The sequence below is a fragment of the Osmerus eperlanus genome, chromosome 25 (genome assembly GCF_963692335.1).
Source record: "Osmerus eperlanus chromosome 25, fOsmEpe2.1, whole genome shotgun sequence".
Classification (NCBI taxonomy): Eukaryota; Metazoa; Chordata; class Actinopteri; order Osmeriformes; family Osmeridae; genus Osmerus; species Osmerus eperlanus.
The window spans coordinates 10,281,977-10,302,804 of record NC_085042.1 but is presented as its reverse complement, the minus strand read 5'-3'; the positions used below and the strand labels follow the sequence as shown (position 1 = coordinate 10,302,804).

Below are 20,828 nucleotides of genomic sequence, written 5' to 3'. Positions count from 1 at the left end.
CTTCTGCCAATGTTCACCGTGCTGCAGACAAACACAGGAAACACAGGTCAGGAAACACAGGTCAGGAAACACAGGGCAGGAAACACAGGTCAGGAAACACAGGGCAGGAAACACAGGTCAGGAAACGCGGTCAGGAAACACAGGTCAGGAAACGCGGTCAGGAAACGCGGTCAGGAAACACAGGTCAGGAAACACAGGGCAGGAAACACAGGTCAGGAAACGCGGGTCAGGAAACACAGGTCAGGAAACGCGGTCAGGAAACACAGGTCAGGAAACGCGGTCAGGAAACACAGGTCAGGAAACACAGGTCAGGAAACACAGGTCAGGAAACACAGGGCAGAAACATAAATAGTGTGCTCATTCTACATTGTCTTTTACTATACAATCGAAACACGATACTTTCTATATCTCTTTCACCAACACAAATCAATCAAATATTGTTTTGTGCACACCAGCATGGTTAGGCACTATGGGCTCACACAGTGTGTGATGAGGATCCCTGAGAGGCTGTGGTGATGCTGCGAGCCTTCACTGCTCTGCTCCTTTACACAGAGCTAACACAGCCTCTTAAAGCACATGACAGTTACAGAAAACCCCGAGCGAAAACATTCAGGAGTCTGAATCTACGCTTTGCCGCGCAGGGAAGACAGCCTGACTCGCTTCAAACTAACTTCAGCTGTTCCGTGTGCAAACTGGGATCTTGTGAGCGTTGTGTCACCAGGTTAGCTAATGCGCATGAAATGAAGGGGAAATAATTCATAATATTTAATAAATAACAAATGTCATGTTGACTTCCCATGCAGTTACCATGGGAATGAAACATCCATTAAACATCGTACAGAGTGTGTATGTACACACAAACGTGTGTGTGATAACACACACATTAGACAGAATGAACTGCTCCAATGAAGGGAGGGAGGGAGAGAGAGGGAGAGAGAGGGATGGAGAGAGAGAGAGAGGGAGGGAGAGAGAGAGAGAGGGATGGAGAGAGAGAGAGAGAGAGAGAGAGAGAGAGAGAGAGAGAGAGAGAGAGAGAGAGAGAGAGAGGGATGGAGAGAGAGAGAGAGAGGGATGGAGAGAGAGAGACCTGGAAGGCAGTGTGACTCATGTGGATGTGGATGTGCTGTCCGTTTGTTGAAACCCCTTCTGAGCTGAGGTACCCCTTCCTAATCTCACCTATCTGCCTGCCTCTCTCCCACACAAGCAAACACCCACACACTAAACACAAAAGCTACAGAGGTCAGCTACGTAGCTAGCCTTAAGTAGGGGTACATGCTTCCACCCTCCCAGTGGCCAGACTGATTCCAGACTGTCTGGTTCCAGACTACCTGGTTCTAGAGCGTTCCTGGTTCCTGCGTACCTGGTACTGTTTCCCAGCAGACAGGCAGGGGTCGGCCTCACATTGGGGGGCAGCAGCTCCCTGGCTGGATCACCAGGTTCTCCTGCTGTCAACACACACCACACATTAGGGGGAGGGGGGTTTGTATGTGTGAGTGTGAGAGAGAGAGAGAGAGAGAGAGAGAGAGAGAGACTCACCGGAGAGCAGACGACAGGCTGACACTCTGCTGTGGAGCATTCTGCCTGTCCGTCTCTGCAGACACAGCGGGAGCAGGGCCCCCACCGTCCACTCCTCTCCTGACATGTAGTCCTCCCCCTCCCAGGAGCAGGACGCTGCGCACACACACACACACACACACACACACACACAGTGCAGAGGCTGAGTGTGTGAGCAGTGTTGTGATGTGTGAGCAGTGTTGCGAGTGTGTGAGCAGTGTTGCGAGTGTGTGAGCAGTGTTGCGAGTGTGTGAGCAGTGTTGCGAGTGTGTGAGCAGTGTTGCGAGTGTGTGAGCAGTGTTGCGAGTGTGTGAGCAGTGTTGCGAGGGTGTGAGCAGTGTTGCGAGTGTGTGAGCAGTGTTGCGAGTGTGTGAGCAGTGTTGCGAGTGTGTGAGCAGTGTTGCGAGTGTGTGAGCAGTGTTGCGAGGGTGTGAGCAGTGTTGCGAGTGTGTGAGCAGTGTTGCGAGTGTGTGAGCAGTGTTGCGAGTGTGTGAGCAGTGTTGCGAGTGTGTGAGCAGTGTTGCGAGGGTGTGAGCAGTGTTGCGAGTGTGTGAGCAGTGTTGTTGATGTCCGGGGCTCGGGGTGGTCCCCACGGGGCTCGGGGTGGTCCCCACGGGGCTCGGGGTGGTCCCCACGGGGCTCGGGGTGGTCCCCACGGGGCTCGGGGTGGTCCCCAGGCTGCAGGCTGCCAGGTTCTCTCACTGCATCTGTTACTGAGGCTTAGAGAAACCTGGCTACAACACTTGGTTTTATAGACCAGGGAGCTACAACACACGAAGGAGACCCAAGGATAGAAGATGATGACAGTTGAAATGTTAACTTTTTCTTGCTCATGCAGGACCAGATGAACATGAGCTTGTGTCACCTGATGCCTCAGAAGCAACAGCTCAAACAGACTTGAGGTGAAACTTCAGGCCTGACTGGGGCAGGGAGCTGAGGAGGGAGTAAGGACGAGATAGCAGAGAGCAGCGCTAGCAGTCAGCGCTCATTAACACGCCTGATAAATGAGTTGATTCAGAATGTGGATGAAAGTCAGGGGATTCTGAATTAAATGTATCCAAGCAAGGGATTTTGTGATGTGGACTTTTCTTACTGAGCAATTAATTATAAGGAGTTGGAGACATTCCTTTTCTGAAGCAACCGACTCCTTCAAGTTGATCAAGGCCTTCTGAGACCAGACAGTATTTTAAATCACTCATTCTGTTAAATCATGAATCCTGTCCTTCATGATCACTAGCTTCCAGGCAAGGCTGCTCTGCTTAGCAGAGTCTTCCTGATAGACATCCAGGCTGGTAGACCCCCAGGCTAGATGACCCCCAGGCTGGTAGACCCCCAAGCTGGTAGACCCCCAGGCTGGTAGACCCCCAAGCTGGTAGACCCCCAGGCTGGTAGACCCCCAAGCTGGTAGACCCCCAGGCTGATAGAACCCCAGGCTAAATGACCCCAGGCTAGATGACCCCCAGGCTGGTAGACCCCCAGGCTGATAGACCCCCAGGCTGGTAGACCCCCAGGCTGGTAGACCCCAGGCTGATAGAACCACAGGCTAAATGACCCCCAGGCTGGTAGACCCCCAGGCTGGTAGACCCCCAGGCTAGCTAGGTACTCACCTCCATGCGGGGCACACTTGGGGCAGCACTCTCCAGCAGGAGTGAAGGGGCTCTGGCCAGCTAGGCAGCTGAGAGGAGGGCAGGGAGGCGGCGAGCAGGACACCCTCCCCAGGGAGCACACACACACAGAGCACAGGGAGACGCTCCACTGGCTTGCCATCCTGAGGAGGAGAGGAAACAGCAGGATGAGAAACAAGGGCGAGGTTAGGGGGTTAGGGGTATTAAAAGGGAGGGATTGAGCAAATGTGATAGAGAAACTGATGGTATGGTTGAGAGAGAGAGAGAGAGAGAGAGAGAGAGAGAGAGAGAGAGAGAGAGAGAGAGAGAGAGAGAGAGAGAGAGAGGAGAGAGAGAGAGAGAGAGAGAGAGAGAGAGAGAGAGAGAGAGAGAGAGAGAGAGAGAGAGAGAGAGAGAGAGAGAGAGAAAGAAATAAGAAAATACATAATAATAGTGATGGAGAAGGGGGAGAGAGAAATGAAACAAGATAAACGACGGAATGTTAAGAATCAATTCAGCACTTTCTCTCAGTCAGGCTTCAGAGGCTCCCTCAATCCCCACCTCGGAAGTCCCCCTGGTTCCATCCAGAACCTCCCTGCCCAGCTCCTCACTCCTTCCCTCTAGATAACTGCACCAAAAAAAGCTTTCGCTTTCTCCAGCTCGGGGCAATCTCCAAAAAGCCTGGTGTGACAGAGGGCTCTTGCAGCAACCACTTGAGTTGGGAAGAGACACCGATGGAATCCCAAACCAAGCCAAAGTATCTTGTTAAGCTGGTAAAGACACCGCAAACAAGATGTCTGCCAAGCTGACTCTCTTTCTCTCTCTCCCTTTCTCACTCCCCTCTTTCTCTCTTTGAGTGGGTGCTAAACAGGACGCCAACAAGCAAAACGATTGTGCGTCAGTAGAGGAGATGAGAGGGGGGAGGGGGGGAGGCTGAAACTCTTTGCTGTGGTACTCGACCGTGTCCTGTGTCATTAACTTACCCCATAAACGGCTCCTTCATGCTGACACGCCCCGAGGGATGGGGCCAGACACTCCGGACAGCAGCCACTGGGAGGGATGCGCAGCTTCTCTCCCTGAGACACACACAGAATACAGCATGAGCCTCTCCTGTCAGCACATACAGCATGAGCCTCTCCTGTCAGCACGACTCAGGATGGGCTGTGGAAGCAGCTGTGTGGTGGAAACATCTGAACTGACAAACTAGTCCTCACGGGGAGGCATTGACCTGTGGTGTAGAGAGTCAGGACAGGGGCGGTGATTCTACAGTAGATGAAGGGGCTGGTTTAAGGTGGGTGCCAAGCAACATTTTTTTTTGTTGGGCATCATTCAGTGAGAGGACATACAGGGCCTGTCTTCTAAAAGAGGGTGCATGTCGCTTGCATGTTAAAGGGACAGTTCACCCCAAAATCAGAAAGACACATTTTTCCTCTTACCTGTAGTGCTATTTAACCATCTAGTGTTTTGGTGGGAGATGCTGAGCACTGGAGATATTGGATGTAAATGTTTGACTTCTATCAGATATAATGGAACTAGATGACACAGTGTGTGAACTGTCCCTTTAAGTATAAAATTATAAATAAAATATTCAATTTGCTATCTCTCTAAAATATAAAAATATAAAAATAAAAACAATGTTAATTCTTAGAAAGTTCCAGTGGGGATGAGCAGCCATGTTTACGGGTGCTTCATCCGGACGCTGAGTCACATGCTTTGGTGAGCATGATGTCTCATTTTAATTAGCGTTCGATTGCTAGTCAGCGGAGCGGAATTCATTAGACATTGATTGTTGTCTAAGCTAAGGGTGGAGATTTGATGAGATGCCATCGCAGGTAGTCTGGAACTAAATAATTCGGAAATAGGAGGTGGTAGGGACTGCATGAAGGTAAGAACTATAAAAACAACACCAGACTTTCTTTCAGGTACGTTTCCTAAATGGCTTCTTGTTTGGAAATTGGTTCTGAACTTAGTGCTTGGAAGCAAACTATTAAAACAAACTATTAAAACAAACTATTAAAACAAACTAGAAAATCACACTTTGGAAGCACCAAACCTGTTGGAGAGGAATTACAACATGAGTCAGTTACTGTGGAGGAAATGGTGTGAAAGCGTCTGACCCGTTTGAAGTCACATTGGGGGTTTGGGCAGCGGGCCGGTGTGCACACGGCCACATCTCCATAGCAACTGCACTCCTCGCAGGACTGAGGTCTCCATGTTGAGTTGTTCTGCACGGCAGGGAAACAAGGTGGACAGGAAGTCAGGAATTGACAAGCAAACCATGATAAACGTACAAACCATGATACAAGTATAGACCCACAGACACTGAGAAACTCTCTAACCACTGATTCGGGCAACAAAGGACAGCAATCACTGCCAGTAAATACTGTTATATGCATTTGTGCCAGCAGGAGCACTCAATAACTTATTCAGCATTTACATTCCAAATATCTGGTGTCACCATTCTCTGTACTGTGCTACCCAAACAGGTCCAGAACACACACAAGTAGACACTGGTGTTTGAAATGAACAACCAGAATGGTGAGGCTTCTGTCTCGATATCAAACGCTGTTTATTTTCTGTTGGACCTCTCACCCTACCCTCTCACACACACACTACCTCCCCCTCACCCTACCCCCTCACACACACACTACCTCCCCCTCACCCTACCTCCTCACACACACACACAGACCCCCAGCTCTATCAGAGGGCTCCAAACAGACGGTCTATGTAGTTCTTTATATAAACAAGAGACCAAAAAATCAATATCTGTATTAAACACACTTAGTAACAATGCTCCAAAAGTCCATGTTGCGCTATAACCCACCACTTGCCTGCAAAGTGTCGAGGGATATTAGTCATCTACAAATTTCCCCTGAAGCCCGATCTAAATCAATAATCATATCCTTATCCCAAAATATATTACCTAGCAGCCCATTAATTGGATTTAGCTGGGTGATAAATCACCTGTCAGTGTCAGCACGGCCACAGCCGGGCGTCCAGAGGAGGGTTTATTTAGAGCAAAAGCCAGACGGCAGCATCCTGCTGTCACACATTCTGAGAAGACATCTTCATGTTCAGGGGCCCTCAGCCCAACCTCACGCCCCAGGCTTCACCTCAGAGAGCCTCAGCCCAACCTCACGCACCAGGCTTCACCTCAGAGAGCCTCAGCCCAACCTCACGCCCCAGGCTTCACCTCAGAGAGCCTCAGCCCAACCTCACGCCCCAGGCTTCACCTCAGGGGCCCTCATCCCAACCTCACGCCCCAGGCTTCACCTCAGAGAGCCTCAGCCCAACCTCACGCCCCAGGCTTCACCTCAGAGAGCCTCAGCCCAACCTCACGCCACAGGCTTCACCTCAGGGGCCCTCAGCCCAACCTCACGCCCCAGGCTTCACCTCAGAGAGACGTCCACGAGCAGGCAACATCACGGCTGCTACACAACACTCTGGAACGACCACGGAACATTTGAGCATTGCTGAAGAAACCCCAACCAAACACAGCCTCACTAATCACCAGCTGAGATGGATTGCAAAACTCTTATAAAAATGAACTAAAGTGATGACATGAGGGCCAAATAGCTGCAGGTTGACCACAGAATGGGTACATGGTAAAGGTTGTCATTTTGTAATTAGCTGTGGGTTTCCTTTTACAGAAAAACATCTCATCTGTCAACGGCTTGAAGGCAGACATTTCAGAACATCTCAGAGCTTTGCAGAGCTTGCTGAGTGATCGAAAAAATGTTTAGATTCCATCCCAAATTCCAACTCCCAACATCTGTGATGAATATTATACTTTAAGTTTAATACAGGTATCCTCTGCAACATATTCTTACTGTCAGCACCAAAACTGTTCTTCACACGAAAACTGTACTTCACACCAAAACGTGTGTATTCTCTCAAGGAGTGCAGCTAGTTCAGTATAGTATCTACTCCTTACATCGCCCACTCTGCCACAGAATCTTGAGTTTTTAACACAAACATCATTCAAATTATTAAATCTACTTGAATAAGTGAGAAGGTCCCCTGTAGCGACAGAGTGATCCCCAGGACCTCTCCTATGAGAAGGTCCCCTGTAGCGACAGAGTGATCCCCAGGACCTCTCCTATGAGAAGGTCCCCTGTAGCGACAGAGTGATCCCCAGGACCTCTCCTATGAGAAGGTCCCCTGTAGCGACAGAGTGATCCCCAGGACCTCTCCTATGAGAAGGTCCCCTGTAGCGAGGGGACCGGCTCTTTTGATTAATTGTGTAAGGAGAGCAGGTCTTACTTCACTTACCCTTGGAATGGAAGTTCAGCTCTGTTCTGACTGCTTTAGCAGTCCAGCTACATGTAGCCTAAAGTTAAAGCCATTCTCTGTTTTATAAAATATATGTTGGAAATGTCCACTTAATACACAATACAAATGGGTTCACTTCAGGTGCCTATTCTTCCTGAGGTACATAGGGTACTAGAACCCCGCCATTATCCTAAATGACAGATTTAATTACATTTAGCACTGGACAAAGGAGAAGAAAAGCTATTTAGGTCGGGAAACAATGCTGTCAGTGTCGCGTGCCTTCTCACCTCTCCTGGAGACGGCTGCCGGGGCCGGCAGCCTGCCAGGTTAGCGAAGCATAATTGAGTTCAGATTGAGCTGGCCCCATTCAGGGATGTCCAAGAACAGGTAGAGACTAAAGCTATTACCAAAGCAAATTTAATCTAGAGATATAATAGCTCCTGTCCCAGACCTCCGCCCCTATAGCCTATAGGACAGCAATTCTCGACCTTTTCCACTTTGCGGCCCACTTGCATAGCAAAAATATCTTTGCGGCCGCCCAACACATCTGTTCACTTAATTTGCGCTTATCACACGTTTAACAACACCAGGAGCCAAACACGGCACATTTCTTTGAGCGATCAAAGAAGACAAAGTGTCCATCAGTGCCACAGTAAGCACACATTCGAAAGAGAGGTAACCCTCGTAACTACCACAGCCAGGCCAGGTCTAGAACTTCCGGTGAAGTTAGAAACTTGACCTTCAATAACCAGAACAGGTTGTTAACCCTTAGCTATTTCTGTTTTATTAACCCTACACTCAGATTACACAGTTTTTCGCTTTTTTCATCAACTGATAACAGGTCGCCCTCACAGAGATCTCTCCCGTTTCCAGATTTTTGTTAGAAACTGAGAAAGGCATGTTACATTACATTATCCATAGGGAACAAATTAGACAGACCAATTATTTATGTGAGTTAACATTGACCTGGGTTACGCAATATGCGGAAGTGATGCGTGCATAGTGGATTGAAGTGGGCGTTTGCAAGTTAAGGCGGAAATGTCAGTTGGTCTTTCGTCTACATGCCAAGCGTATAACTATTGGCGTTTCGGTCCAGTGTCGGTTCTACATAAAAATGTCCCTGGCCCCCCCTGTGGCCCCCCCTGAGCTGACTGAATAATAAATCATAATCAATAAATAAAAATTGACGTTGTTTTTCTTCTTCTAGTAGTCATCATGAAACGAGGAAGGGACATTGCAGCCTTTTTTGCCCCAGTAAATAAAAAAGTGAAACATATCAAGGTATAGAGAGAGCTGGGGAGCTGGAAGAGGGAGAGCCAGAGCCGTTTGTATGATTTTGATGTAAGGTAAAATTAAAGTATTTAATGTTTAAAAATGTTTTTTTATGTGCCCCTCTGATTAAACACTGGCCCCACCTTGCCCCCCCCAAAATTTGTCTAGAACCGCCACTGTTTCAGTCATGATGAATTAAAGCAAAATTTCATTTGAAAATGTGTACGAATTTTTATAATAATTGTCCAACAGTAGGCCTCTATATAGATATCAAGATATTTATTCATTCATACTTTAGTTTTAATTGGTTTGGCGGCCCACTTGTATTACCCTAGCGGACCACTAGTGCGCCGCGGCCCACAGGTTGGGAATCGCTGGCTTAGGAACATAGCTTAGCTGACCAAAGCCGTCTTAATTCCGGTAGTCAGACTACACCTTGGGTCTCGAGGGCACCGCTGAGACTGAGCTGCATATTTCGTTATATTAAATTAGTATTTGATCGCTTCATGCAACTTTAATCACAAGGCATTACGAATTGTCCCCTGGAATAGCAGGCCCGTTCTCATTTGGATCCGTCAGTATCGCTGTCTTCCTCACAGTCTGCCAGCGCAGACAAAGAGCAACATCTTGTCATTTAAAAACGTGTTCAGAACAATGACACAATACCCGATAGCCTCAGAAGTAAAAAGAGAAATGCGACTTCAAACACAAATCCTTAATGCTGTCTATTATTTCACCAGCTTTTAGAACCCAACTCCTTATCAGTGTTTGACTTCAATGCTGGAAGGAGTAGGCGGCCCACATTCCCCCCTGGAAGCGGGGCGAATGTTCTCGGAAGACAACAGCTGCGTCAGTCCTGAATTCCTTAAGCGCATTCAAATGTATTCGCTCTCTCGCGTTTAATTGCTTTCGCTGCAACTTCCCTCCGATGCCAGCCGAGTGTGATTATATGTTAATTTCTTGCAAGGCAAGCTGTGCGACTGTAGTCTAGCCAGCTGAAGGACAACTAAAACTGCCACTCTGTCTCCCATCACAGTCATATTTAATTAAAGCTACGGCAAACATTCAAACAGTAGCCTAACAATAAGAGATGACTGAGTGTCAACTGTCAACCCAACAAGGGTTGGGCACAGGGCTCACGCATTTGCCATGAGACTTTCAACCATTTATCACGCTCTCACGCAACATCTTGTAGGCCTATTTCTCACGCAGAGAAAGGATAACTTGTCACGCTATATATAATTAATGGACGAGGCGCAGGCATACTGAGGGACAATGTCTGCCGAGATGATAGTTGTCTCGGGTTATACAGTTAAATGCCACCTATCCAATCAGAAAATCTTGAGCTTTCTGACTGTATTAGGCTGACAAAATAATCCGCTTTATTCCACAATTGGGTAGCCTAAATTTAAACTAGCTTATCTGTAAAACGCCACTGATTCCCCTGGCCTTGGCCACCACAGCCAGCGCACAGCAGCTTGGTGACAAGACAAATGACAGGATTCATGCTGGTCCCAGGGTCCATAAATTGCCACCTCCTGCCATAACTGATATGGCTCCTGTAGCCAGATATCAACAGCCCTGTAATGGGTTTTGGCCCGGCCACCAGATGGGCTGGTAGCGAGGGTCCGTCAGCGGGATGGAGTCGTGTAGCGCCGATAAGGAGGCGTTTACCGCGACCGCAGCTGTGCGATTACCATCCTGGCTCGAACACACGGCAAAGATTTGCATATGGTATAGCGAGAAAATGGGTCAGCGGCGCTAATGGATGAAAAGGCCACTCGTATTACTTTCCTCTGAAGTTTAAAGGTCAAATCGGAACATCGATTTTTCTAGCTGGCGGATATTTGCATATAGGGGAGCGTTTCTAGAAGAAGCACGCTGTTCAGACGTCTGTTTTCCTATCCTGGAGCATGCGAGGCGCAAGGTGTATTACTAAAGCTAACGGTAACTGACCTGTTTCTCCAATCTAACAAGGTCGAGAATAGTAGATAACAGACCTTACTGTCCCCTCATAAAAATGGTTGACCTTTCGTTTAAACACCAGAGAAACCATACAGTGACAAGACAGTCATATATGCAGAACTAGAAAGAGAGAGAGAGAGAGAGAGTATCTTTGTTAACAGAGAGCAAGCTAAGTGGAAAATAAATTGGCTTAGAGAAAGAAAAGCTAACTATTGCTTAATAATTTACTTTCCCTCTTTATTTCTAATGAAAAACAATGTCAAGACCAGACTATGCTCATCTATGAATCATAAAAACCAGTAGGCTATAACTAAACATAGAGGAATTCTGTATAAAAAATGCTATTGAAATAAATGAAATCAGTCTAAATAAGCACAGTTCAAATAATTTGAACATGCCACATTCACTGCAATGAAACTCAGAGGCAGGATAGAAGTCAACGTCAGAATGATTTTAAAAAGTAGATGCCCCCTTTTAAACTCTCTAAACAAAAGATGAATAATTCATTTGAGAAACTTCAACAATGAACCCTTTGAAATAGTAAAACGACCGTTTGCATTTTACCATAGGTACACTCCTGCATTCGGAAGAGATAGTGAACTACCTCGGCACCCAGGAAGCACTTCCCACTCATAGTCTGACCTAACAGTCATGCAGACATGAGTGACTGACTAAATAATTCAAGCTGCTTCCATTTAGCAGCAGAAGTCCTGTGAGGTGAAGGCAACAACCCAACTGCCTCTCTGAAACTCTCATCCAGGCAGTCGCTTTCTAAACCACTGCCGTAAGGATCGGTGAAGCTTAACATTTTGTTTGTTTGCTTTAAGAGAGCATGGTTGATACTCCATGCCATTTCAATATACCATGATACTTAATGCTTCTTCCATCAGAGTGCAGTTCACATGACAATCCCCAATCTAAGTGTCAATCTGTAGAGAATTCAAGTTAGATAACCTCTACTCTCACTTCCCTTTTTTTCAACCTTTGAAAACCATTTTTCCCAAAATGTTTTTTTAACCTTTCAAACCTTTTTTTTGGAAAATAATAGTTCAACGTTTCGAAACTTTTTTTATTTTTTATCTTTTTTTTCCAAACTTGTTTTCGAAAATATTTGTTCAACGTTTCGAAACTTTTACACTCTTACCCCCAACCCAGGCCCCAGGCCTACCCCCACCCCTACGCCAGCCCTGCCTCCTACAACCAGCCCTACCCCCAACCCTACCCTCAGCCCAGCCCCCTACCCCCAGCTCTACCCCAGACCTGGCTCCAGAGGATGTATAGGTTACCAGAGGGGCACCTCTCTGACAGCTTTAGGGCCCTGGGGGAAACCTGAACCAGGAAACCCAGCTGGTGTCCCGGTGACGAGAGCAGCAGGTGGATGGAACCGGAAGGGTTTGCTCCTGATGGGCGACGGCACATGGTGTCCACAGCTCGCTTCTACTACCCTGTACATGCATCATCTCATTCCATCACTTCCTGTCACCTATACTTCCTGTCACCTATACTTCCCGTCTCCTATACTTCCTGTCACCTACACCCTTTGTCTCCTGTACTTCCTGTCTCCTACACTTCCTGTCTCCTATACTTCTTGTCTCCTATACTTCCTGTCTCTTATACTTCCTGTCTCTGTATTCATCCACAGAGCCATAAACCCACTGTGCTAGCTCAGCTCACAACAGGCACATCCCCTTTAACCCTAACCCTTAACCCTAACCCCTTGCTGCCAGACAGATAATACGGTACAGTACAGTCATGACATATAGTACTACACAATATGTCCGCTGGCTTGTCTTTGCTGTGTGTTAGCGAGGGGTTAGCGGAGCAGGCAGAGAGGGAGAGATCCTGTACAGGGAAGAGCTAAGAGAATTATTTACATATGTTTGGGATTAAGGAGGTCAAAACCATTTCAGTTTTGGGTAGATCGCTCCTCTTGGCCCTCCTCAGGTCCTCTGACACTCAAAGGTGTCCTAGCAACACCTGATAACTTAAGCTGTACTGTTTAACACGCCAAATGGGCTCAAATGTTTTTTTTACCAAATCTTCCCTCGTCTGTAATTGCTCTTTGCTCTCTTTCCTTGACTGAGGAGAGAGAGCAGTTTTGGATTCAAAGCACGTTGTGTTTTTTACCACAGCTAGCATGTTGTTACACTGTCTACACACGGAGCAAGCTAGCACTACACGCATCAAGCCGTGTAATAGTGATAATGGGACAGCAGGCACAGGTCTGTGTGTGTGTCTTCAGGATACCTGTATATGTATGGGTGTGTGTGTGTGTGTGTGTGTGTGTGTGGAACTCAACAGCTGTGCCCAGGGGGTAGCTGGGAATCCAGGTATGCAATTACGATTTAACATTTCCAGCAGGCAAACTCTCATAAATCTGTTCCTGCAATCAAAATCTGAGCTGAGATGATGGGAAGATAGGTGCCACAATAAAGGTTAGGACAGGACTGGACCAGGAGCTCACACGCACACACACACACGCTCTTCTTAGACTCTAAAATACAGTTGTGCTATGTTATATACACGTTCCAGCTTATAGGCTTGTTATGGGTGAGAATGCAACTGGTGCAACTCCGTCACCTAGTCATGGACTGTTACTGAAACATTCAGGCTGATATTCTGGACATGCAGCAAAATAACAATGAAATAATAAATGGATAATAATAAAAATAATAATGGATTTTAACATTTTGGTCGCAGATAAAAAAGAAAAGCATTCATAGAAAATGCACAATGAATACAAATTGAATCGCCTGAATAAACATCTCCAGTAATGCTGGAGGAGGCTAACCCTAACCCAGCCAGCTTCAGAGATAAACACTTGTTAGGCAATGGACTGTGTCTGCAAATTATCTTTCGAGTAGCAACTGAAAATGTAATTGTCATAAGAAAAACCCTTCTGAACTGATGATCTGATGGGATCTCCACAGTCTGCTGTGTCCGTACTGAGCTCTACCCAGACCAGGGGATCTGCCGAGGGAGTCTGACACAGCAAGACAAACTATCCTGTATAAATCTTCATGTGCTACACCAGACATTATTCCAATTGTCACGATTAATCTTTTCTGTAAATAGTACAGAAAATAGTTAAACTGATCAAAAGGTTAAATACCCAAGTCCCTCGTAACTCTGGTGAACGGTGATGTCAACCTTTCAAGAACTTCCAAAATGACATTCCAAATAAACTCCCCTGAAGGAATCCAGGTAATTATACATGAGGGAGAGAAACACATCTGACAGCTACAATTATGGAGCAGACAAGACCTGACTGGTCCTGCAATCTTCCACCCATTAGTGAATATCATTGTTATTTGGGTTCTGATGAATTAGTCCCCATCCAGACCCAGTCACCGACCACATGAGTCCAGTATGATGCTTCCTTCTGTACAGAGGAGCTGTAGGAGTTCAGCATTTTTGTATAACAAGTTTCTATATGAAGCAAAATGTGTAAATACCGACTGAGAGAAGTGTGGGTGCTGGTATGTGAGAGAGAACTACATGTGTGTGAGAGAGTGTGACAGAGAGGCAGAAATAAATGAGTGGGGTTGCGTATGAGAGATGTGTGTGTGATGTGCGTGTGAGGGATGTGTGTGTGTGATGTGTATGTGTGTGTGTGTGAGGGATGTGTGTGCAGCAGAGTATTCATCATGTGCAGAACACCAAGGCTGGCCCAGGTAGATGACTGACAGCACAGCAGCCAGCTTCATCACTTCCAGAGAAAGATCAGAGAAAGGTCGAACAACACACACCCCACCTACATCAGGACAGGGTAACACTGTGGGGACACACCCCACCTACATGGCATGGGTGTATTCTCTCATGTCCAGCATGTCTGCTAGCGGTCCAGGGGTCCAGGGGCCAGGCGGCTCAGACAGCTCTTCTGGGTGTAATCAGGCCCGGCCATATTTAGTAACCCTCAGTGATGAGCCTCTGTGACTGGCGCTTGCCAACAGCACCAAGTATTTTAGTGACGGGCTTTCCAGGCATCAGGAACACAGCTGTCTCCGTGGCGACACGCGGAACACGTGACGTCTATTTAAACTTTCACTCTGTAACAGAATATTCAGGTAAAACATCCAACGGGACACCTATTTAAACTCTGTCGCTGTATTCTCATGAGTCCACGGCATGCCGATCTATCAGCCCTGTGTGCAGGTCAACATACACAGGACTGAGTAACAATGGAGGGGGTAGGGAGGGGGGGGGGTGAGGGGTGACAGGGGGTGACATTCCCATCCTTGATGAGCAGATGCCATCCTTCAGTGTGGCTTTGGGCTGTAATGATGGAGGCCACGTCTCCTCCACCAGCAAACATGATTCAGCTGGGCAGCTGTCTGCGACCTCATAAACCCACACGCTCATCCGGCTCGCTCTCTTATTTGGCCAAGAGAAAATAGCATCATGAGGCGTTCACACTATACACTGTCAATCTAGCCCTGTTTAAATTAGAATCTAATACTTAGGTTAGTAGGCTTCTGAAAGGCTTCTTCTTTTTTAAACACATTGAAATGTCAAGGGGGATTCTGAATAACTAAAAGGTAAATCATGACATTGAACAGGGAACAAACGGGGACGTCAAATCAGACATACCAAAGTGATAAACGGTTGACTAAATATAGAGGCAGTAAACATGTCTGATTGAGTGTAACCTTTGTAGTGGGGAAACATTTTAGGAGTTTTAAAAGAAAAGGGGATCTTTTGAACATGAAAGCAGGAACACAAATGACACTAAATATAGCCTGTCAACATTCAAAGAAATTGCAGTGAGACAGAAGAAGAAAATATGTTAGTCAAACGTGTTGCCCCTTCATAACTCTGCATCTTCAGTTGTCAAAGAGATGTCACCAAGCTGTTCTGACAGACACGGTGAGAGATCCAGACTGCCGATCCACCTACGTGCCCGGCAGACTCAGCACAGTCATGTTCAGGAAACCCTGACTTTTGACTGAGGCATGAACTCTCCTATTATGAGGAAGATGCCAAAAATCGATCCGTACCCCACACAGCTTGAACAGGCAGCAGAAATAGCCCATTTCAGAGATCTCAGATCTCCAACGTGCTCGACAACAGCATGGTGAAAGGCAGTAAACTTGTACTTCAAAGATTTTCTATCAAACCACTGATGCATGCTTAATAACACGACAGAATTGTATTGAATCAGCAAAACGGCACAATATTTGAAAAGTCCTCTTATTGATGAAAAGATATGTATGCTTGAACTTTGCCTGTGCTTCAAACTTTTGAAAAATGTATTCTTCTTTCTCAGACACAGATATTCAAGACATGGCAACCCAACACCACCCTCCTTCCTGCCTTTGCTGTGCAGAAGGCAGATCTTTCAAAACTCCTTTCCAAGTAAAAAAAATAATTGCTCATCCCTGTTTTGATGTCCACTTTTCTGGGACCTGTGAGACGTGTTAGAGAGGTGAGGAAAACCCTGGGTACCGATGTGAACACGGAGAAATGAATCAAACAAACCATCACAATTCCACCCCCACACAGAGCATCTTGAACAGGACTTCATGAACTGTAACACATAACACGTAACACACACTGGCCTGCACTCAAAACAAGAAGACTCTTTCATCCCTTCACTAATGTAGTTTCTACCAACTAAGATGTTGCCTCAGTCACCTGTCACACCTGGGAGTGCCTCTGGCTTAGGAGACGATGGCAGCAGTGAGATGTGTTTCTCTCAGGAGACGATGGCAGCAGTGAGATGTGTTTCTCTCAGGAAGCCTCCTGTTCTGAATCCTTTCCACTGGGATGGAGCTCCGGAGGGAATGGTCCCTTTGAAGTCTCATCTTAGATTAAATTCCACTTTCGGATGAGCAGAACGGCCTTGGATTCACAGAATCACAGAGTCGATCAGGGGCTTTTCAGATGACTCCCCCAGGGTTAGGAGAACTCAGACAAGACAACATGAACTGAGACTCCAGGCTCCAGCTCTGGGTGAAGCCTCTCCACAGGAGAGCAGCTCCAGAGCCAGCCAAGGCCTCCTCCTCCCTGAGAGCAGCTCCAGAGCCAGCCAAGGCCTCCTCCTCCCTGAGAGCAGCTCCAGAGCCAGCCAAGGCCTCCTCCTCCCTGAGAGCAGCTCCAGAGCCAGCCAAGGCCTCCTCCTCCCTGAGAGCAGCTCCAGAGCCAGCCAAGGCCTCCTCCTCCCTGAGAGCAGCTCCAGAGCCAGCCAAGGCCTCCTCCTCCCTGAGAGCAGCTCCAGAGCCAGCCAAGGCCTCCTCCTCCCTGAGAGCAGCTCCAGAGCCAGCCAAGGCCTCCTCCTCCCTGAGAGCAGCTCCAGAGCCAGCCAAGGCCTCCTCCTCCCTGAGAGCAGCTCCAGAGCCAGCCAAGGCCTCCTCCTCCCTGAGAGCAGCTCCAGAGCCAGCCAAGGCCTCCTCCTCCCTGCCTCCACACAGCACTTTAATTACTGACAAGTTTGTGTTCAATATCTCACAGAGGGAAGAGAGAACTCCTGTCCACACCCCCACCCACCATCATCATCAGGAGAGGAGCGGGGGAAGAGCACCTTGCAAGAAAAACAATATTGTTGCCTCCTTTAAAGCGCCCTTTTTGGAGCCCTGGAGAAGCAAGCCTGCGAGCAAATGTTTCAGTCATACAGTTCTTATTTTGCCATCCAGTTTTGATGACCATGAACAACCTTGTCTAACTCTAACTACCAGAGATTCCATCTATACCCTCGCACCATACTTTCTTGTCTGTCTGGCCATGCAGGCTAAACACGCTCCTGTGGGCCTCCTTCCTGACTTCATCCAGGATGACCCAGAGGGGTGTGTTTGCCGGCCAGCCTGGTCCCAGACCTGCTGCGGTGCTCAGAGGATGCTCCAGAGAGGAGAACTCAGTCAGGGCAAACATGAACTCGAGCTGAAAGCACCAGAACCAGCCTCAACCTCACCTACCTACCAGCCGACCTGCCCACCAGGCCCAGCCAGCCCCAGCCAGCATGCCCCAGTCAAGGGCACGGCTCTCCCACAGGGCCAGCACGCCAGGGGCGCTGCAGACCGCGGACCTCGTACGGGCCTCGTACGGCCTCCAGGGTGTCTGAGGTCCCGGAGGTGAGGACAGAATAGCTTGTCAGGGGGAAATGACAGGACTTCTTCGGATGCTTTTATTTACATGGGAGCCAGCGCTGCAGTGCTTTCAAATGAACAAACATGTAGGGGGGAGGGGGAGGGAGAGAGAATGGGGGGAGGGGGAGGGAGAGAGAATGAGGAGAGGGGGAGGGGGAGGGGGAGGGAGAGAGAATGAGGAGAGGGGGAGGGGGAGGGGGAGGGAGAGAGAATGAGGGGAGGGGGAGGGAGAGAGAATGGGGGGAGGGGGAGGGAGAGAGAATGGGGGGAGGGGGAGGGAGAGGGAGAGAGAATGGGGGGAGGGGGAGGGAGAGAGAATGGGGGGAGGGGGAGGGAGAGGGAGAGAGAATGGGGGGAGGGGGAGGGAGAGAGAATGGGGGAGGGGCATAGAGGGCGGTTTGGAGCACTGCCAAGTGGCCACACATTGGTAGCATTGGGAATGAAAGTGTAAAACATAAGGGACATAATCCCAAACTGCTCTTAGCCAGGGAACCAGGGCTTTAAATAAGGAGCAGGTGAACACAGCCTCAGAGAGATGAATCCAGATGGATCCATTCTGCATAACAACACCAACAATAACAACACACTCATTATAACTGATATGAACGTATAAATAATTATGACATAATAAAGCAGAATTTCAAATGGTTATTAGGCTGTGATACTGTACTCTAGAGGGTTCACGTAAAGGCATGTGATAGTATGCTCTAAAGGGTTCATGTAAAGGCATGTGATAGTATGCTCTAAAGGGTTCATGGAAAGGCATGTGATAATATGCTCTAAAGGGTTCATGGAAAGGCATGTGATACTATGATATGTGAAGGTATGACCTCCTCTGTGATGTGCACCTCAGGAGAGAGAACAGGAGAGTGGGTGGAGAGGAATCGTATCACAGCCAGGTCAGAGATATAGCAACAGACGGCTTCATGTCTGCCCCCCCCCCACACACACACACACACACACACACACACACACACACACACACACACACACACACACACACACACACACACACACCCTCCCCCGAGGCTGTGTCGGGCGACCGGAGAGGCTGTTGGGTGTAAACAACAAAGTGAATTCCTTCTGCAGATCAATGCAAGTTCAAAGCGTTCTCACAAAGCCAAGGTTTTAGAAAACCCACCCCCCCACAACCCTCTCCCTGGTTGAATTTAATTATGCAGATGGTGAGGGCAGTTGTGTGGGTGTGTGGATGTGTGCTTGGGAGTGTGTGCGTGTGGGTTGGTGTGAGTGTGTGTGTGTTGTGGGCCACAGGGCTGGTACGGGTGGCACAGCTTTCATTCCTCTGGCAGAGCTGTGGTCGGCTCCCAGCACTGACTCTGTAATCTGCAGAGAACTGACTCTGTAACCTGCAGAGCACTGACTCTGTAACCTGCAGAGAACTGACTCTGTAACCTGCATAGAACTGACTCTGTAACCTGCAGAGCACTGACTCTGTAACCTGCAGAGAACTGACTCTGTAACCTGCATAGAACTGACTCTGTAACCTGCAGAGCACTGATTCTGTAACCTGCAGAGAACTGACTCTGTAACCTGCAGAGCACTGACTCTGTAACCTGCAGAGCACTGACTCTGTAACCTGCAGAGCACTGACTCTGTAACCTGCAGAGCACTGACTCTGTAACCTCCAGAGAGGGAGTCAGGAGGAACAAATGAGACCCGACAAAGACGTGTTTTGGACGGCTTTCAACTCCCTTTGGAAGCACAGAGTCATTCATGGCTCCAGTTCAAGTCCCTGTTGCCGGGCATACGGCCATAACTCATCTCCAGACATCCTTTTGTATGAGGCATGTAATAATTCAAGGTGATATATTGAGAGCCTCTCTTTTGTCACTCTCTGGGCTGTAACATCTGAAAGGCCTTGGTGCCTTTTAGTTTTGTCAACTGCACATAAAATTATGTTTAAAAAAATGATGTGTTCCTGAATGCTCATTCAGAAGCATTCCATGCTGTAAACAATGACAGTAATTCTAACCGGATTATTGTCCATAACAGATGTTGAGATTTTTTATTTTAAACAGCCTTAATCTTGTCATCAGTAATATTCACCAGCGCCAAGAGCAGAAGAGGCTCAACTCTGTATTCTAATTTGAGTTAGTAATACTTGAGTTCACTCTTCATCACTCAAGTATTAAAAAGCTGTATGAAGTATTCCTTGAAAAAATGGCCTTGGCATCACATTCACACTGTTCAGTTTTGACAAGCCAATTAGTTGTCTGAGGAGGGCTCTTTGAACCAGTCAAGTTTTCCCTCCATCCCAAGTAATCACTGTCCTTTCTCTAACAGTAATACATCTCTAAATCAGCCACATCTTTTCCAGTGTTTAAACTTGACAAGATATTTGTTAACATACAGGCCTTGGCATCTTTCTCAATCATCCTTGGCACACTAGACAATGTGATTTACTTGGATGCTCAGGTGCATCAGTAGACATCAGTGGTAACTGACATTCTGTTTAAACTCAAACATCCTACTTTCACAAAAAAGTTTTTACGGAAAACAGTACATTCCTTTAGAAATCCCAGAAAGCATGTTCATCACCCCTCCCTGAGAGTCCCCTTATGAGGAACTTCAGCGCAGGCAAACAGTTGTAAAGGGCCTGAAGAGAGAGCAAACACAAAAGGCTCCTCAGTAGAGGAGCTGAGACCGACACTTCATCAGGCAGAGCCTCTTCCTCTGCTCACATTGCAGACAGCTTGGGAACAACTCGCCCCTCGCTTCCCAGAGCTCCCCGTTCGCTGTGACTTCCCTGTGACTGTCCTGGCCACAGAGAGAGCCCCTGCCTGCAGACGCATGGGGTTCCACCCTGCTTCACTTCCCTAATCTCTACCCTCCCTGCATGGGGCTCTGGGAAGGAGGAAGGAGGTAAGAAAAGGCAATGAAGCCACAACCTTGAGCTTCAGTCATGGTTCACTGCTGCAGAACAAAACAGAGGCACAGAGAATCAAGAGGCATCACTTCAGCCTTTTCTGTTTGGATTGACCCCTCAGAGAGAGGCCAGGCCTCAGAGAGAGGCCATGCCTCAGAGAGAGGCCATGCCTCAGAGAGAGGCCATGCCTCA

The 20,828-nt window shown here is 47.8% G+C and overlaps 2 protein-coding genes across 2 annotated transcripts in view; both read right to left on the bottom strand.

Moving 5' to 3' along the window:
• The window catches only part of fras1 (Fraser extracellular matrix complex subunit 1), a 57,607-nt gene extending 57,149 nt beyond the window's left edge, over positions 1–458 (bottom strand). The window contains exons 1-2 of the mRNA XM_062451056.1: positions 453–458; positions 18–21 (exon numbers count right to left, since the gene is read on the bottom strand). Of these exons, the coding sequence (XP_062307040.1) occupies positions 18–21; positions 453–458 (10 nt within the window). The remainder of the gene's footprint in view (positions 1–17; positions 22–452) is intronic.
• Positions 459–2,441: 1,983 nt separating this feature from the next.
• The window catches only part of LOC134011686 (extracellular matrix organizing protein FRAS1-like), a 34,661-nt gene continuing 16,274 nt past the window's right edge, over positions 2,442–20,828 (bottom strand). The window contains exons 3-6 of the mRNA XM_062451055.1: positions 5,276–5,383; positions 4,142–4,234; positions 3,162–3,322; positions 2,442–2,487 (exon numbers count right to left, since the gene is read on the bottom strand). Of these exons, the coding sequence (XP_062307039.1) occupies positions 2,442–2,487; positions 3,162–3,322; positions 4,142–4,234; positions 5,276–5,383 (408 nt within the window). The remainder of the gene's footprint in view (positions 2,488–3,161; positions 3,323–4,141; positions 4,235–5,275; positions 5,384–20,828) is intronic.